We start from the raw sequence: 19,287 nt of genomic DNA, 5'->3' as shown, positions 1-19,287 counted from the left end.
CAGGCTTTATATTTTTTATTTTGAGACAGGGTCTAAGTTGCTGAGGCTGGCCTTGAACCTGCAATTCTCCTCCCTCAGCCTCTCAAATTGTTGGGATTACAGGTGTGTGCCACCACACCTGGATGAATTTACTTTTTAAATAGTCAATAATTTAGGCTATTCAATAATACTGACCTCTCAAAAATCATCACAATGAATGTTGCTTTAAAAATTAGCCTGATTTTTCACATTTCTTTAGTAAAAATATCAAATATACACTGATTTTAAGTTTTTAAAAAGTCATGCAAAGCAACTTTTCCCTTCAATTAAAATTAAATTCAAGTTGTGATTTCATTCTTAAATACACTTTACAAATGCTGGAATATGTATATGGTCATTTCCAAAGGGATGAAAAACTTCAGAAGCTCTTTACCTGGATTAGTCGTAATAATGGTTTTTGAGATCACAGTTGCTGTCATGCAGTTCCGAAATTTGTCAAAATTTATTCTTACATCTGAGGCAAATATTACTGTTTTTGGGGAAAAGCCATTTTAAAATTATTACATGGGGGGATAAAAATGGTAAGTATTGAACACAATCACTGAATTCTGGTACCTGTTTCCTGTGGCATCCACCTCTGTGCAAGTAGAATAGATTCATTATCCCAACTGCATTTGTTGAAAAAAAAGTGAAACAAATCGAATACATTAGAAAAATCTGGTACTGACACATTATTTAAAAAGAAAGAAAGAAAATGAAAAAGGAAGAAAGGAAAAGAAAAAAAAGGATTAAAACCTGCCTCAACAATTGCGGTCAACAGTCTCCCGGGTGTTCAAAGATGGAAGTTAAGGACATCTGCTTCTACTTGGGGAGCTCACTGAGCGCCTGGCCTCTATGTGATGAATCACTCTTTCAACATACACTCTCCTCTAACGAGCTCTGCTGCTCTACCAAAACTCTATTTTCCCATTCTTGGTGCCTTCTGGCTAGTTAGAATGCAGTGACTGAAAGTCTAAAGACTTTTCCAGACCATTAAAGTAGGGCTTCCCAACATAAAACTCTCAGGGGACTTGATGGTGGAAGACACTTTTCAATGGTTTCCTTTGGTGCCTGAGCACTGAGTGTCTGAACAAGTCCTTGTACACTGTGGCACTCTAGGGCACAACCCCACTCTGTGCCCCATTCCACTCAGGGTACCACCAATGAGTTGCAAATTTGGGCTTGTTTCATTTAAAAGTAACCTAATAAAACACCATTATTATAAAACAGAATATAATAATAAAATGGTCACAGTGGAGTCCATCTAAGCAATTCTATGCTATGTAAAGATCTTGTTTTAAGATGGCCTACAATAGGTTGACATTCAAGAGATAGGTTTATTTTTTTCACATCATTTATCTCTATCATTATTCTTTTGTTGATATAAAATTAATTTGTGTGTGGATGTGTGTGTGTATGGTGCTTGGGGTTGAACCCAGGAGTGCTCTATTACTGAGCTATATCCCAAGCCTTTTTTGTTATTTTGAGATAGAGTCTAAGTTGCTGGGGCTAACCTCCAACTTGAGATCCTCCTGCCTCTCTCCTCTCCCTAGTACTGGGATTACAGGTATGTGCTACTGAAGGAGGCTGAATCATTGTCCTTGGATAAGAGGAAAGAATTCTGTCTCAGTGACAGCAGCAGAATGTCATGTTTGGAGTGGATGTGGAGGGTTACCATGTCATTGTGAAAGACGGTTCTGTCTCATCATAGAGTTTGATTTCACACCTCTGGCCTTTTCTTCGGTCTGAAGTTGTAAAATATTTTGGTTCTCCAACCTTAGAAATTGAAGGAAATCATTATTCTTCACCTACAGATGTAGAGGTATTTAAATATTTGTTGGTATAAATGCTCAAACATTTACTTAAACTTTAAATTAGAAATATTAAAATACCAAGAACCACTAATATATTTTTGGTGATTTTTAAGGCACCTTCTATTTGAACTAAGTGTACTTAGCTGAAGCTCTACATTATGCACACTTTGAAGAGAGATATAGACATATGTGCTTAAAGTTAAGAGTGAGTCTTTTCAACCTGCCAGGACAATTGCTGTATGGCAGTCCCCCTGGTGGAAGCTATCTAGCCGTCTTGAGGGTAGGAAGTGGATTTTCAATGTCTGTGTGTCCCAAGGTTTCAGCACATGGAGTTCACGTGACAGAATGCACTGTCCTTCTGGGCCTCAGTGTCCTGAATATTGATACCTCTTGCCTTCTTCATAGGCATAAGGTGCTGAGTCAAATGAGGGGCATATAGGAAAACACTTTCAGATGGTGTCTGATTCGAAGAAGCAGAGGCCCACTCAAGGGCCCTTGTCTCCAACCAATGGGTGCTCCTATGAGAACAGCAGGCACCTCCGGTGGCCTCACAGCCAAGGTCCCGAGCAGTTAGTTGGCGACCCTCTGTGCTACTGTCACCTCTGCACCTACACGCAGGACTGATCCCTGGGGGAAGGAACTGAAGAAAGATGTAAACATGCCAAGAACCAGGCTCTGGCAGAGAAAGTCAAAGAAGGAGGGCTGTCAGCCATGCCGTGGGCAACAGGGGTGGTGGGAGGTGTCCAGGGAGGAGTTTTAAGTGAGGTGAGAGGGAACAGTGAACAGGGCAAACACTGGTGAGGAAATGTAAGGGACTGGAGTTAACAGGTGACAAGGGGCATGAAAATTAGTCATGTGACATGTGGAAGAGGGTGCCAGGCTTGTGGGGGGCTGTGGGGTTTTGTTTGTGTACATACTGAGGCAAACCACTGAGTTAAACTCCCAACCCTTTGTTGTAGTTTGAGACAAACTCTTGCTCAGATGCTGGGGCTAGCTCCAAACATATGATCCTACTATCTTAACCTCCTGAAAAGTTGGGATTAGAGATGTGGCCACTGTGCAGGGCTCTGAGACAGTTCCTACCACATTATAAATGTAATGACATCATGCAGCACCAGGAGGAAATCAAGCAGCATGCACGCTTGATTGACAGATTGAACTGAAATTGCCTAGAAAGTGGTACATCCTATATTTTAAGACTGATATGTAGGGTGTTGATTCCTCTATCCAAAACAATATTTGATGTTCCTCCTGTGGCAGATGCTGTGGTAGGCTGGGGCTGGGCAAACTGACATCGCCTATGCAGCCAGAGCCTGCCATCCGGCACAGTCAGTGCTCTCTCAGCTCATAATACCAAAGAACAGTTAGGAGTTACTTCCAACACCAACTACAAGAAATGTGAAGCTCTAGACATGGGCCTTTTGATAACCATCCTTCTCTATGTTTGAGAAATTACTCTTGTCCCTTGAATGTTCTGTGTGCACTTTACTTTATGAAACTTTACTTTTGAGGTCCACCTCTAAATCTGTCACAGTTGCTTAGCCATCAACACAGAGCTCAGAACTTGCTGCAGTCACTGAGAGGAATGGAGTGATACAGGCAGCATCCTTGTGCCTGTGGAGAGCCATTTCTCACCAGCATGGAGCCACCTGGGCATCCTCGCTCTCCCCGTCTCTGGACAGCTCTGAGAACCTTGCACAGAGCTGATTCCTCCACTTCTCCAACTTCCCCTCGGGGAACATCATGGTTATTCATGTCAGTAAGTTTATCCTTCCTGTTTGCATATTTGTTTAACAGAAGCATCAAGCTCTTAAATAGTTAGTGAATGACTTTTAGGTAGAATGGCGTATGCTGCATTTAGCATTCAAATACGATGTTCTCTAGCGACTCATTCAGACAAAATGCCACTTTCCTTTTAATGAGAAGAGTTACCATTTTCTTAACTCATCAATTTATTACTAAGATATGGAGGAAAATTACCCTAGCTGATTCTGACGACCACATTCTAAACACAGATTAGGTAACAAAGACTTGCACATGACTTTGTTCAGGTTAACTTACCGATCTCACAGCTGCAAGCACATTGATAATCTTCCCATCAAGACTGTGTCCATTTGCAACAATGTCACCCAATGAATAATAATCTCGAGACTCTTTAACAGGTAAATGTATCAAAGAAAGCAACTTGGCATCCACCTCATAACTGGAACAAACTTTTACCATTGAGTGATTCTCACTGAGCAACAGTTTATAGTTGCTAAATTGTAAAAACACACAAAAATTAATATCAAATTATTTCTAATATAAAAATACTTCCAGGTTCATAGTTCAATCACTTTACAGTTGTAACTTAGACTATATTTTAAAATCTACATTTTTTACTCTTAGAAACACTGAACAATGTTGCAAAATATTTTTGTCTAAAATGTACTTTTTTCATCTTAATCTTCAAATTATTTCTTCAGAGAAATGACATATACTTCTAATAAGGAAAACGTTTGGGGATCAATATGTGCTGAGTTCTAAGCATACAAACTGACCATGCCAGGGTCTGAGCTTCAGTCTTCTGATCAATAACATAGGGATGTGAAGACATAAGTTTGGGGGGTTACAAGTCCTGAGCACTTGTTATTTCTCTCTCCTACAACTATAGCTGCTCTGCTTAGGTGCCTTAGACCAAGGACCACATTTTACTTACATACTCTTCTGTATGGAATAGGTGAAGAATATCTTCAGTGCTCCTGAATTGAGGTGCTTTATCTTCCCCTACTTCCAACTCTCAAGTCCTTCATAGAAATTTTTTTTTTTCTTTTTGAGACAGGCTTTTGCTATGTTGCCCAGGTGGTCTCAAAGTCAACTCAAGAGATCCTCCAGAATATCTGGGACTGCAGATTTGCACCACTGTGCCCACTTCCCCAGCTCTCCAGTCCAACCCTCCTCCTCTTTCTGCTGCTATTGCCTTATTTATGCACCTCATCATTTCTCTCCCAACTGTTGTCTTCAGTCCTAAATAAGCTTTCCTCACCATGCATCACACACACACAAAGTGGTTTTCCTGAACCACAAATGTGAAACATTATCTCAGCTCAAGGACCTTCTGTGGAATGAACCTGGATGACAGGCCATGCCATCTGTGAGCGTCTCTGCTTCTCCCTCAGGCTTCTTTTCCTCCTGGTCCCTTGCACTTGCTCATATTACAGCCATGCCAATTATTAGGTTATGAGGTTGACATTCTTAGATGGAAAACAGTTCAATGTGGCAGTTTCATATGATTCAACCTCTAATATATCTAAAAAGGTCAAGAGGTTCTTGATGGTTCCCTCGGCTTGAATGTTCTTCCCTTTCTTCCTCCCTCCATTCATTCATTCCACAAAAGTTTACTGAGAATCTATTACATGCCAGACCTTAAATGAAGCCTGGGGGACACATGCGAAGAAGACAGACAAGACCTTTGATCTCCTGAAGCTCACGCATGAGGGGGAATCACAAGAACAACTAGTCATATCATCGCAGCATGACCAGGGTTATGACTGATAGGCGGGGCCAAGCCTGCCCAGCAGGGCTACTACACACCGAGCAGATAGGTGGGGGCAGAGGAGGTGACATTATGGAGACATCCACAACAAGAAGCAGCAAACACTCAAACAGACAAGAGAAGAATGTTCCAAGCAGAGGGAATAGAAGGTACAACAGTTAGTGCAGGATGAGTTCAGGGTGTTCGTGAAACAGAAAGAAGTTCACTGTGGCTGCAGAGATGAGCCTGAAGGTCTGATAGAAAACTGGTCAGAACAAGAGTTGGGAGGAGTGGCCATGGATACAGGTGTCCATGCAGTAGACTGCTGTATACACCAAGAGCCCCTTACAGGCCAGCAAGGGGTCAGCTGCACCTTCCTCTCCAGAACTGCCCTTGGCAGAACCACCTTGGAGATTACACTCCACTCCTTCAGGAGTCATGGGGAATGATCATAGCGAGGGACTGGCTCAGGGCACAGAAGCCCAGCCCACTAGACAGGGCACTGCTGCACTCTAGAGTACCCTCCTGGCTTCAGCGGGGGCTCCTGGGGAGCCCAGTTCTCTGGTCAACCTCTCTCCAACTCTGTCTTTGATAGGTTCTCCTGAGAGCTCTCCTCAACAAGCCACTGGCAGGAAAACTGACCTCCCAGGTTCTCCTTCCAGGGACCCTGACCTGAGGTTGTAAGGCATGAATAGAATGACACCTGGATACAAAATAAGATATTTTTCTTCTAATTGCTCAGTTTAAATGTGACTGAAGCCAAATATTTGTAAACCCAAGAATGAGAATCATCAAGGTCCTCTATATCTGGGTATTCTGCATTCACAGATTTAACCAACTACAAATAGAAAATATTTGGAAAAAGCAATACAAAATACAAATAAAGATAACACGGTATACTGACTATTCACATAGTGTATACGTTATATTAGGTATTATGTGTAGAGATGATTTCAAGCATAGGGAGCACACATCCATGTTATGCTCAGACACTACACTGTTTCCTAGGAGGGACTTGAGAATCCAGGATTTTGGTATCTACAGGGCCCTGGAGCTCATCCTCCACAGATGCAAAGGAAAGCTGTCCTAAAGTCAAAGCCACTTTTTCATGTGACTTTGTATCAAAGTAAATTATCTCATAAATTATCTCACTTATCTCAAAAATAAATACTGTAAGACAGAATTAAACTCTTATGCTAATCTGATACAAAATTATTAGCAATGATCCTTCTGGCACAAAGATGTTGATCTCTGTGCTAGCTAGATAGATATTTACCTAGGAGTTGCAGGGCTGAACTTTTCTTCTCTTTCTATTTCCTTTCTTTGGATCAGGGGATTTTCAATCACCACTACAACAGAGGGCAAAGGATGGCAACATGACCCAACAGTCAAAGGATTAATCAAAACCTAGCGTGCATAACAAGGGACTAAGGCTGTAGTTCTAAAGCTAGGGCCATGTGTCCTTCACAGGCTCCTTCTTGTGTCACTGTGAAATAGAATCCTGGAGGGCAGTCATCAGTTTGACCCCAGATGACATTTTCCAGTGCTTTACCTTTATGCCCCAACACATAAGTCTTACAGATATTATTTTAGTTGTACTTTCTGATTGGGTTACCACATGCCCTTCAATGAAACACACCTTTGATCCATCTCCGCTCACTTCACACTTGGCCTGGGAATGACAAAGGGAGGGAGGTGGAAGAGCATTCAAAGCTGAGGAGCTCACTGAGCTTATGTTTGTGAACTCCATGCTTTAGGGTTTCACTTTCCCCAGGGCCTGTGCCAGCACTCTCCGTGCTCTGCTTTGTTCATTCCTCCCACAACCATCCGTGATTATCAGAGGCTGAGTAACTAGAAGTTTTATATTAGAAAGTGGGAGAGCTAGAATTAGAATTCTTCTGATTCAAACTCTTTACTCTTTTAACTCTACCACACTAAAATCCTACCTGCATCTATGATCATCATAGATCTTGGGCTTTTAAACCCCTTATTCTTGTTCATTCTCACAGCCATCAACCTAGGTCTTAATACTGCAATAAGCTCATCTCTCTATATGACTGACGTCTGTGACTATGAGGCTTGTGGGGTTCTGTCTTCCATACTCTACATGCTTCCTGACCTTGTTCTACTGCAGAGCTGATGTGTGAGGCTGTCTGCACTCAGGCATACAGTGACTGGTGTGAGTGAAGGGCTGCGGAGTCCCTGCTTAGAGAAGAGTGATTGATTACCTCTTACCCTTCCCCTTCTTTTTTTTTCTAGAGAGCTGGTATACATGCTTTCTCATTTCTTGCTCTGCTGATCTATCATCTCCTGAGTGACACTATGCACTGAATACGAGGCTCACATTCACAGGAGCCTGATGAGGTATTGTTTCCTACTTGAGGCCCAACAAAATGAGAAATTTTCTCAAAGCCACAACACAAATAAATGTTGGATTTGAATCCAGATAGATGTTTTTAAAGCCCTGTTCTTTCTGTGCTGTCAGAGAGGTACTGGGGTGTGGAAAAGATGCAGATTTGTTATCTCAACTGAAAGTAAATTCTTAAAAAACCCCACTGAACTTTAATCAAACTCCAATCAGTGCCCCACTCTATGTCTGCAGAAAGGGAAGTGGTAAGAACAATAACAGGGCTGAAGCACACTGAAACAGGAGTAGGACCACAGCTGGCTAGGGCCTGGTGAAACTCGCTACAATACTGTCACAGAAAGTTTAAGAACTGGTGCTAACTTACCACATTCACCAACCCTAAAGCTGTCAGAGAGTGACCTGATGTAATCTTCATGGCCCCAGGATGTTGCGTTTACAAAATGGGCCGGTGAATCACGAATGGTAAAGCTGAAAGTGTATCTTTCTGATCCAATATCTAAGAGAAAAGCAATGCTTTTATTTTTTAAATGAAAACTTCAGTTTTGATTTTCAACAAGGATTTTTTGTTTAATCAAATGAGCAATTATTGAGGATTACTATGATGATAAAAATACTCCAACACATGGTAGAAAATGTTATTTCATATGTACACGCCATGATAAGTTATGCTTTTGAAACAGACTCCTTCTGAAGTTAAGGGCGACTTCCTGGTAACTTGTTTTTTTTGCATCCCAAACCTCATGCTGAAAACAGACACCAGAAACATTAAAACAGGCATTTCTCTGACTAACTCTGCACATGTAGATCCTGTCTTTTGTCCCATTGTATTTGTGGAGCAGGACCATGGTTAAGCCATTCCTTCTGCCAATGTAGCTAGTCCACATCACTACTGGCCCCTTCCCCAGTTATTGTGTGTCTTGGGGGAAATGACCCTCCATTTCTCTTTTACGGCTATTGTTTTCACCTAAGTCATAGTTCACACCTAACTATTTCAAAACAAATTGTGTGCCACCAAAGGAGGACCACTAGAGGTCAGCAAGTACACATTTTCCCAAACTGGAACAGTAATGTTTTTGGTAATCAGAAAGTAACATAACCTGGGGTAGCAGCTCAGTGGAAGAGCATTTGCCTAGTGCATGTGAGGTGCTGGGTTTGATCCTCAGCACCACATAAAAATAAATAAATTAAATAAGTGTATTGTGTCCATCTACAAAAAGAAAAATAAAAGTAACACAACCTGGCTGGGGCTGTAGCTCAGTGGTAGAGCACTTGCCTCACAAGTGTGAGGCACTGGGTTCAATCCCAGCACCACATAAAAACAAATAAAGGCATTAAGTCCATATACAAGTATTTTTTTTATAAAAAATAACACAACCTAACATAAGCAAATTATAGGTATATCCTGAACTGTTACTTGATCTACCTTTGAGAAAAAAGGACTAAGATAGGAAGAGTGGGAAACTGAAAGGAGAATTTTATTTTTCAACTCTATGACACTGTGTACTGTTTGAAATTTTTGTGAAAACATGATGATCTGTTGTATATGCAATGCTTAAGTAGGTAAGCATACCTTCTCTGAGAAAGGTGTGCTACAGGTGTCATCATGAAAAGAAGTCAGACAATACAAACATGTGCTGCTACACTCACAGTCTGACTGGTGAAAAACTACATCATGAGCCTCTGTGGTGGCACATGCTATAATACTGTGACTTGGGAGACTGAGACAGGGTCTCACTAAGTTGCTTAGGGCCTTGATAAATTGCTGAGGCTGGCCTTGAATTTGTAATCCTCCTGCCTCAGCCTCCCAAGCCACCACTCCTGGCTCAAAGTTAACTGTTTTTTCACACATGAAAGATTAATTTTTTACTGAATTGTCGGGTTGTTTGAGTAAATACATAGATACTGCTGCCACACTTATCTCTCCCTCAGGCACTATTCTATCATGATATTTCGGTGGGTATCAGGCAAGAAGCAGCAAAGGGCACTCAAAGTGTGGGAGAAATCAAACTTTATTGTATGCCAGCAGGCTCAGTGGAGATCAGCACTCCAAATTCTAAGTGCCCTTTACCAGTTTTTCACAACATTTATAGGCTATATAGTGTCATAAATTTTCTAGTCTAAAATGATACATAGTTGTGCACAGGGTTTCAAAAAAACAATATATGATTGAGTGTAAGAGTTTTCAAGCAGGAAGCATGTTCCCAGAAGCAGAGTGCGATGAGAGGGAACTGACTCCTCCTACAAAGCTTTCCATAAATATCTAGCCTTGGGCCCACAGCCTTCACAGGAGCATTTATACTTCAAAGGAAAGTAGGTAGGTCCTAGGGAAAGTCCTTGACAATCCAAAAGGTAGGAGTTAGTGGTGATAATTAGGTTCCCTGGCTAGAAAGGGGAGGGGAACTCTCCTTTTCCAAGGCACTAATTCTCTTGGACAGTGTCCTTTTGCATCCAGGCCTGGGTTAATTACCCATCACAATGGTACCTCCCTGCTCCAAAAATGTCATCATCTTGTCTTACGTGAGATCCATGTGCATGTCTGTCACTGCACAGGTTCATAGTGGTAGCCAGCACGGTTTTCTTAGTATGGGTCCACACGGTGCTAGTTCATACCCAAAAGAACCAATTAATTCTCACATGGTTTTATTTATCCCCATTTCACACATGTATACAGGAGAGACCCCATATCACTTAGAGACTAAGGGAGGCCAGTCAGTCTAACTCCAAGTTCCTAGTCTCAGACACTATTATATCTTAAAATCACAAGACAATTTCTACTTTACCTTTACACACATGGAAATGCTAAACAAATTCATTCAAGCTAATGAACTGGCCAATTTAATTAATTATTTTAGCATTTTATAACAATAACTATTATGTGAGAAACATCACATACAATCATTAAAAATAGAATTTGTCTTCACACACATGGCCTTGACCATACAATAGAGAACACGGCCATTACTCTTAGTAGGTCAGCAGGCACGGAAATTTGCTCAGTTAAATATTCATTGCAGCCATAAACTACAGTTAATGAAAAATGAAGCAAAGAGTTAAACTTCAGAACTCAGCTTTTTCTGTCTGGAAAGCCTTTGACATCTGTTTTCCCAATAACTATACCGATTATTTTCTGAAAAACAAAAGAGTACAGAAGACCAATATTAAACACAGATGTAGATGTAAATTTAATTTCATGGACTTGCTATATTTTACTGGCTTTAACAAACATTTTTTACTAGGACCATTTAAATGTATTTATTCCAGACAAACATCTAAAAGAACTTCATAAATGTTCAATTCCACAAGGAATAGTACAAAGCAATAAGACAGTTAACTGCTATTACAAATATAATCATTTGATACTTAGTATGGTTCTACTTTTTTTTCCAATCACTAGATGGAGCATAGTAACTGCCCTATGCTATCAATCCTTACTGAATTCATCCAAAGCACATGTATGATACAATTTAATTTGCCATGGTCTTCAAGGCTTTCCTTTATACAGGGTTTTCTAACACAAAATTGCTTAGCTTCTTAATCCAAACATGCTGGACAGTAAAATTAATTAAACTGTAACATAGGGGCTGGGGATGTGGCTCAAGTGGTAGCACGTTCGCCTAGCACGCGTGAGGCACTGGGTTCGATTCTCAGCACCACATAAAAATAAAATAAAGATATTGTGTCCACCTAAAACTAAAAAATAAATATTAAAAAAAATGTAACATAACTTACACATTGCTGCTAACTAAAATCCTGGATATTAACATCTATGTCTCTTAATACCTATCAACATCCTCTTAAATATTTAATGTTCTCTTTAGCAACTACCAAAGAAAAATTTTCAAAAAGGCTTTAAGAAATAAAAGATAATTATCTTTTTTCTGAAGGGAAAAGCCTAAATTTATATTACTAGCAACTGATTTTAACCTTGCAATAATCTGTGACATTTAAAATACAGTCAAGCTTTTAAGACTATCATTCTAATTGAGCTGTTAACTAGTCATCTCTTGCCATTAGTTTTGAAATTCCATGTACATGCACATCCTGCTGAATTTTGTTGGAGAAACACAACTAATGGAAACGTTGAGTAAAACTTTCTAACTGAAGAGACAATTAGCAAATGATTTACCTTTTAAGGAAAACTTTTTGTTGTTGTACTTTTAAGGTAAACTACAACAATTATTATTTTAAATACAAATAAACGTTGAATTCCAAATTATTAAAGTTATATGTAAATTTATCCCATTTTAAGAAATCCGATTTGCAAAAACCAAATGTAAACAGCACACTGCTTAAAGACAGGGATGGTAAGGATGACTGGTAACTGCTTCATGATAAATACATTCCTCCATGATTCCACCCAGACTTACTTTAAATAAGTAACAGTCTCAGCATGTTAGAAATCATCCCCCTACAACTCCTCCCATAAAAGTCATAAAAAGCACCATAATGACAAGTGCTTAAGACAATAACTTGCATAATTTGATTAAAATGCAATTATTGAAAATGATTTTATAGTGCTAAAACAACATTCATTGAATGTACCACTTTATATTATATTAAAATAATACAAATATTTGATCATTTGGAGCAACTTGAACAATTGTTAGTTATATTGACAATCATGTCTCCTACTCTATAGATAAAGAAAGGTTAATTTAAATTTAACTATCATAAATATAAAGAAGCTTAGGGATACTTAATACCTCACAATGATAATGCAGAGAGTGTCCACATACTTGTCGACTACACAAATATGTGCCAGTGAATCAATAATGCTGACACAACATAATTTTACCACATCAAGCTTCATTAGAGAATGATCAGATTACCACATCATTGAGACCTACCAGATTAGCCATATTTGGATGCAGATTTGAAAGTGCAGTGAGGGTCTTTGATGCACAGGAGTTTGCCATTTTTAATCTGCATTGTAGAAAATATAATTTATATGTATAAATTATCTAAAATAAACCATGAAGATTACAAAATTTAAAAAAATAAATTGAGAAAGCACTGAATATTTTACTCGTTTTTGGAAAAATTTAATATAATGATGAAATGTAAATTAACACAGATTTAACCTACAGAAAATATGTTCAAAATGTCCCTTTTGAATTACATAGCTAAGTAATGCCCAGAGACACACACATCTCATGAATGTTGTTCCCAACTAATAGAATGTTGAGCAAAAAAAAAAAAAAATGGTGGGGGATGGAACTCAGGGGCACTTGACCACTGAGCCACTATCCCCAGCTCTATTTTGTATTTTATTGAGAGAGAGAGTCTCACTGAGTCACTTAGCACCTCGCTATTGCTGAGGCTGGCTTTGAACTCTCCATCTTCCTATTTCAGCCTCCAAAGCCACTGGGATTACAAGTGTGCACTATCATGCCCAGCTTGAGCAAAACTTTCTAACTGAAGATGCAGTTAGCAAGTAGCTGACCTTTTAAGGAAAACAACAACAATTTTTTAACATTAATAAATTTTGAATTGCAAATTATTAAAGTTACATGTAAATTTATCCCTTTTTTAATTGGGATAGCTAGGTTTCAATTTTCACTTTCAAAAATTTCTTTTTTAAATATTTATTTTTTAGCTTTAGGTGGACACAATATCTTTATTTTTATATTTATGTGGTGCTGAGGATCGAACCCAGTGCCTTATGCATACTAGGCAAGAACTCTACCACTGAGCCACAACCCCAACCCCTTCACTTTCACTTTTAAAAGTGAATGGTGTGACTAGGTTTCAAGTTTTCGTTTTCTAAAACTACTCAAAATTTAGCAGTTTTTGAGTACCATGTAAATTTAGAGTTTTTTTATGAGAGATAATTCAATCAGACATTTGGAATTTTAAATTCTAAGTAGCATCAAGTGTCCCTAAAAAAATACAGCAAAACTCTACTGTGAACACCTCAGATCATGCATTTGGTTACACTGTGAGGACAGGGAGTGATTTTAACTTACCTCTAGATGCCAAGCGCCATGAGGACAAGGGTGGCATCTTATATATGCTTTTATTCCCTCCCTTTCCATCCTACCCTTTCCCTTTCTTTTCCTTTGTGTCACTGGGGATTGAACTCAGGGGTGCTCTACCACCAAACTACACCCCAGCCCTTTCCAGGTTTGATTTTGAGACAGGATCTTTGCTAAGTTGCCCAGGCTGGAATCCAACACCTGGACTCAAGGGGTCCTCCCACCACAGACTCTCCCCAAGCCTTGGAACTAGAGGCCTGCACTCGAGCACAGGCTGTGTGCATGTTTCAGTGCTACCTTGCACAAAGAAAACTCACTGAAGAGCAGATGAATCAGAGCTTGTGCCTCATTATCATTATTATAAAATATTTTACTGGAGTAAAAATTGCAAGGTGTACCACACTAACAGATTGACTTACTTCATTTTATAAAACACAGCCTCTAGCCAGGCATGGTGGCGCACGCCTGTAATTCCAGCGGCTTGGGAGGCTAAGGCAGGAGGATCATGAGTTCAAAGCCAGCCTCAGCAAAAGCAAGGCACTAAGCTATTTAGTGAGACCCTGTCTCTAAACAAAATAGAAAATACAAAATAGAGTGCCCCAGAGTTCAATCCCAAGTACCAAAAAAAAAAAAAAAAAAACCACACACACACATCCTCTATGTCCTCTTCAACTCTGAATGCCCTCACCCACAGGCTTTAGTACACCTCTGCACCAAAGTTTCAGGGAAACTGTGGAATTGGTCAAGGATTTTGAATTTCAGCACCACTAGTTTGTGTCTTGTGTTTTGACATTACTTAACTTCATACTTAAATTGTGGGTATATCTACCTTGCAATTAGAATTGGAGTATGCACAGGTGTCTGGTGTTTGCAGGCTCTCAATGAATGATGGTGCTGCTTGTCCATGTTATCTGGTGCAGCAGTTTTTGCATTCAAGGCCTTCTGGGCCAGAAGAAACAAGCAGGAATCAAGTAATGTTAAATTTCTCATTCTTTCTTTGGCCTGATATGTTCTGCTTTAGAATGCAATCTCACTCTCAAAAATACTTGCCAAACTATGGCAAATTCATTTATTCATCCATCCATCTGACCAATGTTTATTAAGAGCCTGTCAAGTGCCAGACAAAGGCTGTAGATGTAGCTCAGTGATAGAGCAGTTGTCCATCATGGGAAAAGCCCTGGGTTTGACCCCCAGCACTGAAAAAAATTTTAAAAAGTCAAGTGCTGGACATTTGAGGTGGGAGAGGATGACTTTTCAAGTGACTGGATTTTATATAAAAAACACAACCCACCTACATACTGAGCTCTCTAAATTTTTATCCCTTAGCATCTTTTGGTGGTCAGTGACTTACATAATATCACATGATCTCTTTGAATTTTCTTCAGTTCCTACAATTATTAAAATTAAATGTTGATATACTTTATATGGTGATACAGTTTATAGTGTTTGTCAATAAAAATATGACTTGCTTCTCTTCCTGGACATTTTGAGAAATACACGATTAACGTGAACTAAACAGCTCAATATGGGAATTCAGTCATTTCTTAATTCATCAGCAACTACTATCCCTTCTACTTTATGTATTAAAAAATGTATTTAAAACATCTCCTTTTCTTCATCTCCAATGCCACCTCTCAGCTCAAGGCTAAGTCATTCCTGAGAGTGCTGCAATAGCCTGGTTTCGGTGTATTCATTCAACACACGCGGGTCAAGTATCCGATACATGTCAGGTCCAGAATCAGGATAGGGGACAGAGCTGTAGGATGGTCCCTGGAACTCCTTCATGTACACCCAGCAGCCTTAAGGAGGCACAATAGGCACAGAGGGCCAGATGTGGGACCCTATATGTGTGGCCACCAGACTGCTGTTCACGGGGTGGAGGGAAAGCAGTAATGGTGGACTCTGCCCATTCGACAGTGGCACTGAAGCCATGGGTGCCTAACATGAGATGCACCCACACAACAGACAGCAGCAACCCCATCACCATATCTGAAAGCTCTCCCAACACACATTTCCCGAAGTGCCCTTCTTGAGCTCAGTGCCCAACTCCCACCACTGAAGGATGCATGCCTGTCTGATCTGAGTCCAGCTGACTAGGCTGGTTTCTCCCAAGACCTTCCCAGCCCTTTGTGTAGTATGGCAGGGCCCGGGCCCCAGGCCCCATGCTGGAGCTTGCCTCCAGAGGAGAGACCTGCATGTTTGACCCTTACCTACTTAGGTGCTCAGGTTTGGAGGAAGGGAGATTCCATGGACCCAGAGGAGGAAGACGCTGCTAGCTGCTTTTTCTAAGAAGATGGTTGGCTCATAGGTGAGGCAAAACCTTAACATGCACCCCAGTAACTTCCTGAGTTTTGTTCTGCTTTACTTTTTAAATTTTTATTTAAAAAAATTATTGTGGTATTGAGGATTGAACCCAGAGGCACACTACCTTTGAGTCACAGCCCCAGCCTTTCTATATTTATTCTGAGACAGGATATCACTAAGTTGCCCAGGTTGGCCTGGAACTTGCAACTCTCCTGCCTCAGCCTCCTGAGTCACTGGAATTACAGGTGTGAGCCACCGGAATTACAGGTGTGAGCCACCACACCAGGCCAACTTTCTGATTTTGAGGCTGTGGTTGTAAATCCTGAGCTTGAGACCTGGGCCTAGAACAGAGGAACTGTAATCAGAGGGGCAGGAAGGACATCCAGGACGAGCTTTGTGGACTATGGTACTTCCCAGAGCCAGGAGTGGTATGTGTGTGCATGTGTGGGCTGCGTGTTCCTTTTAGAATAATGATTATCCAGCTACCCTTAGGAAAGGTGGAGTGCTGAGGCCTAGTGGTACCTCAGAATTTCTTATCAGAAAATTCCATTCCCATCCATGTTGTCAGGCTGACATTCCTTCTCCTCACTGCCTGGACCCTGTCTTTGCCAAGACTCAGCAGCTCTCCCTCCGGCTTCTCTCTTGGACCCAATCACTTCTCTCTGTGCCCCTGACTTCCCTGCTACCCTTTCTCCACTCTTGGTACCTCATCCATCTCTTGTTATTTATGATAGAATAATAGTTAAAGCTTAGATCATACCGTGTCACCCCTTGCTTTAAAACCCTTCTCACTAAACCATGAAAAACTCTAAACTCCTGCCTTAGCCTCCAGTGCCCAGCTGACTTGGCCTCTGCTATCTTTTCCCCACTCCCCACCAGTCTCCAGTGCCTCTGAATGCCCTCATGGCCTCACCCATGGGTCTGGGTTCTGGCAGATGCAGCTCCCTCTTCCTCAAGGCCCCCACCCATGCACCTTCTGACCTTCCCAGGAGGGGCTGGCTGCATTCATTCCTTAGGTCTCTAGGAGAGGCCTTTCCAACCATCCTACCCCAACTCTCCCCTGCCTGTCCCTCTCATCAGCCTAATTCCTAGTGGTTACTTGTGAACTTTCCCCTCATTAGAAGGTTGGCTGGTGAAGGTACAGCCACTTCTTGTCTTAGCCCCTACTGTGTCCCATAGTGACTAGGTAGTTTAGTGACTTACACATACTCGCTACCGATGTTTGTTAGCCGAATTAATCAAATCCCAAAAATAATCCAATTCGTGATTTGAGGATAATATTGCTACAATTAACTTTTTAGATAAATAACAATTTTAATTACTACTCAATATTAAGTTTATGCCACTCATTTCAGTTATGGGAATAAATAAGGCTTACATCTTGCTATCTAGCCAAATGAGGTTTCCAGAGAGCTCAGTGATGAGAAATCCTAAGATTTTCTTTATTATTCTAAAGACCAATTCTGAGCTAGGAAACTGTAGGGACATCTTCTCTATGTGGTCATTCAAAAAATAAAAAGTGAAATCTCTATAACCTCTCAACATAAACAACAGATTTTGTGATAAACTTTGATAAGTCAATTTCTTTTTTTGGTGCAGGGATTGAACCCAAGGGAGATTAACCACTGAGCCACATCTTTAGCCCTTTAAATTTTTTTTTTTTTTTTGAGCTAGGGTCTGGCTAAGTTGTCTCACTAAGTTGCTGAAGCTGGCAACTTAGTTGTCCCTGCCTCAGCCTCTAGAGCCATTTTCTTTCAGGAGAGGATCAGTTTCATTCAATGTTTTAATTCCTATTGCCTCAATGGGAGCTTGGCAAGTTTTGCATTATGCAATTCTAGCTGACTTCCTAACAATTATTTGTCCATTAGAAAACTGGCTAATGGGTCAACCCAATGGAGAATTCCCCAATGTGTAGACAGAAGAAAGTTTGCTAATAATCTTTCAATGTAGTTTCAAACTTCCCAATCCTACTTCTTTTTTTCTGGGGGAAGGGGGTACGGGGGCACTCAGGGCCGGGTGCCACTGAGTGGAAGCTTGGAAACTTCTGACAGAGATCTAACATGGCAGTCTCTTTGAAATTCTGTGATGACATGCGATTCTCCTCTTTGTTCATTAAGTGTTCTGAAATGTGTTTTGGTGGTTTCAGTTGCAGAGACAATAAAAACATCAGTGGTGGCCAGAGGACCAGAGTGGGTGTGGGAAAACGAAGAGCAGAGGAGCATGTGAATTTCTAAGGCACTGGAGCCCCTCTAGGGCATCCTGTGTTGGTGGGTCCCTGACATTATACATGTGTCAAACCAACAGAGTGCAGAACACCAAGATAGCAGAAGAGAAACAAAAGAGTACTGGTCTAAAAAAAAAAACAACTGAGTGAATCAATAGGATATGTATAAATATATGTGGCACATAATGTTATATATCACATTGAAGACAAGGATAACAAAAGTGTTTTTATGCATAACACATATACTAAACTGATAGATTTATTACCCAGGAACTTGATGCACAAATTCTGTGACATCGTCTTTCAAGACATCTGCATATCCTGGGTCTAACCAAGATATGGGATGAAAAAGACACAGTGTGTGCATGTTCTAAAATCTCTCTCAAGATCCAACAAGGGATACCAACAGAACCATTCAAAAGGAAAACCAATCAACCTCCAAGGGACTGATGGAAATAAGTGGATGGGAAATGGAAAAGAAAAACTACCAAGAGAAGGTCCAGACACAAGGACATGAGGAGCAACAACAACAAAAAAGACAGAGAGAAATAGGTGAGGAAAAGAAAATAGAAAAACAAAAACAAGAAAGTTTAAAGACCAAATAACAAAGGAGGAGATGAGGAAGTGAGGAGGAACTGGGAGGAGTGGAGAGGAGTGGGGAGGAGTCAGGAGAAGTAAGGAGGGGTGAGGAGAGAGTGGGGAGGAGTGGGGAGGTGTGAGGAAGAGTGAGAAGAGGGAGTGGGGAGGGCTGAGGAGGAGTGAGGAGGAGTAATGAGGAGTAAGAAGGGGTGAGGAGGAGTGGGGAGGAGTGAGGAGGAGTGAGGAGGGGTTAGGAGGAGTAAGAAGGAGTGAGGAGGAATGAGCAGGAGTGAGGAGGATTGGGGAGGGGTGAGGAGGAGTGGGAGGAGTAAGGAGGAGTGGGGTGGAGTGAGGAAGGGTGGGGAGGAGTGGGGAGGAGTAAGGAGGAGTGAGAGGAGTGGGGAGGAGTGAGGAGGGGTGAGGAGTGAGGAGGAGGAGTGAAGAGGAGGAGTGGGGAGGAGTGAAGAGGGGTGAGGAGGGGTGAGGAGGGG

At 40.9% G+C, this 19,287-nt stretch overlaps 1 protein-coding gene across 1 annotated transcript in view; it reads right to left on the bottom strand.

The window, feature by feature from the left end:
* Meiob (meiosis specific with OB-fold) overlaps positions 1-19,287 on the bottom strand; it is a 32,669-nt gene that overhangs the window by 12,295 nt on the left and 1,087 nt on the right. The window contains exons 2-9 of the mRNA XM_015490947.2: positions 12,562-12,637; positions 10,784-10,841; positions 8,079-8,210; positions 6,623-6,695; positions 3,894-4,089; positions 1,694-1,794; positions 595-647; positions 413-508 (exon numbers count right to left, since the gene is read on the bottom strand). Of these exons, the coding sequence (XP_015346433.1) occupies positions 413-508; positions 595-647; positions 1,694-1,794; positions 3,894-4,089; positions 6,623-6,695; positions 8,079-8,210; positions 10,784-10,841; positions 12,562-12,630 (778 nt within the window). The 5' untranslated portion in view covers positions 12,631-12,637. The remainder of the gene's footprint in view (positions 1-412; positions 509-594; positions 648-1,693; positions 1,795-3,893; positions 4,090-6,622; positions 6,696-8,078; positions 8,211-10,783; positions 10,842-12,561; positions 12,638-19,287) is intronic.

Source organism: Marmota marmota, unplaced genomic scaffold (assembly GCF_001458135.2).
Source record: "Marmota marmota marmota unplaced genomic scaffold, marMar, whole genome shotgun sequence".
Classification (NCBI taxonomy): domain Eukaryota; kingdom Metazoa; phylum Chordata; class Mammalia; order Rodentia; family Sciuridae; genus Marmota; species Marmota marmota.
This window is presented reverse-complemented; position numbering and strand designations above follow the sequence as displayed.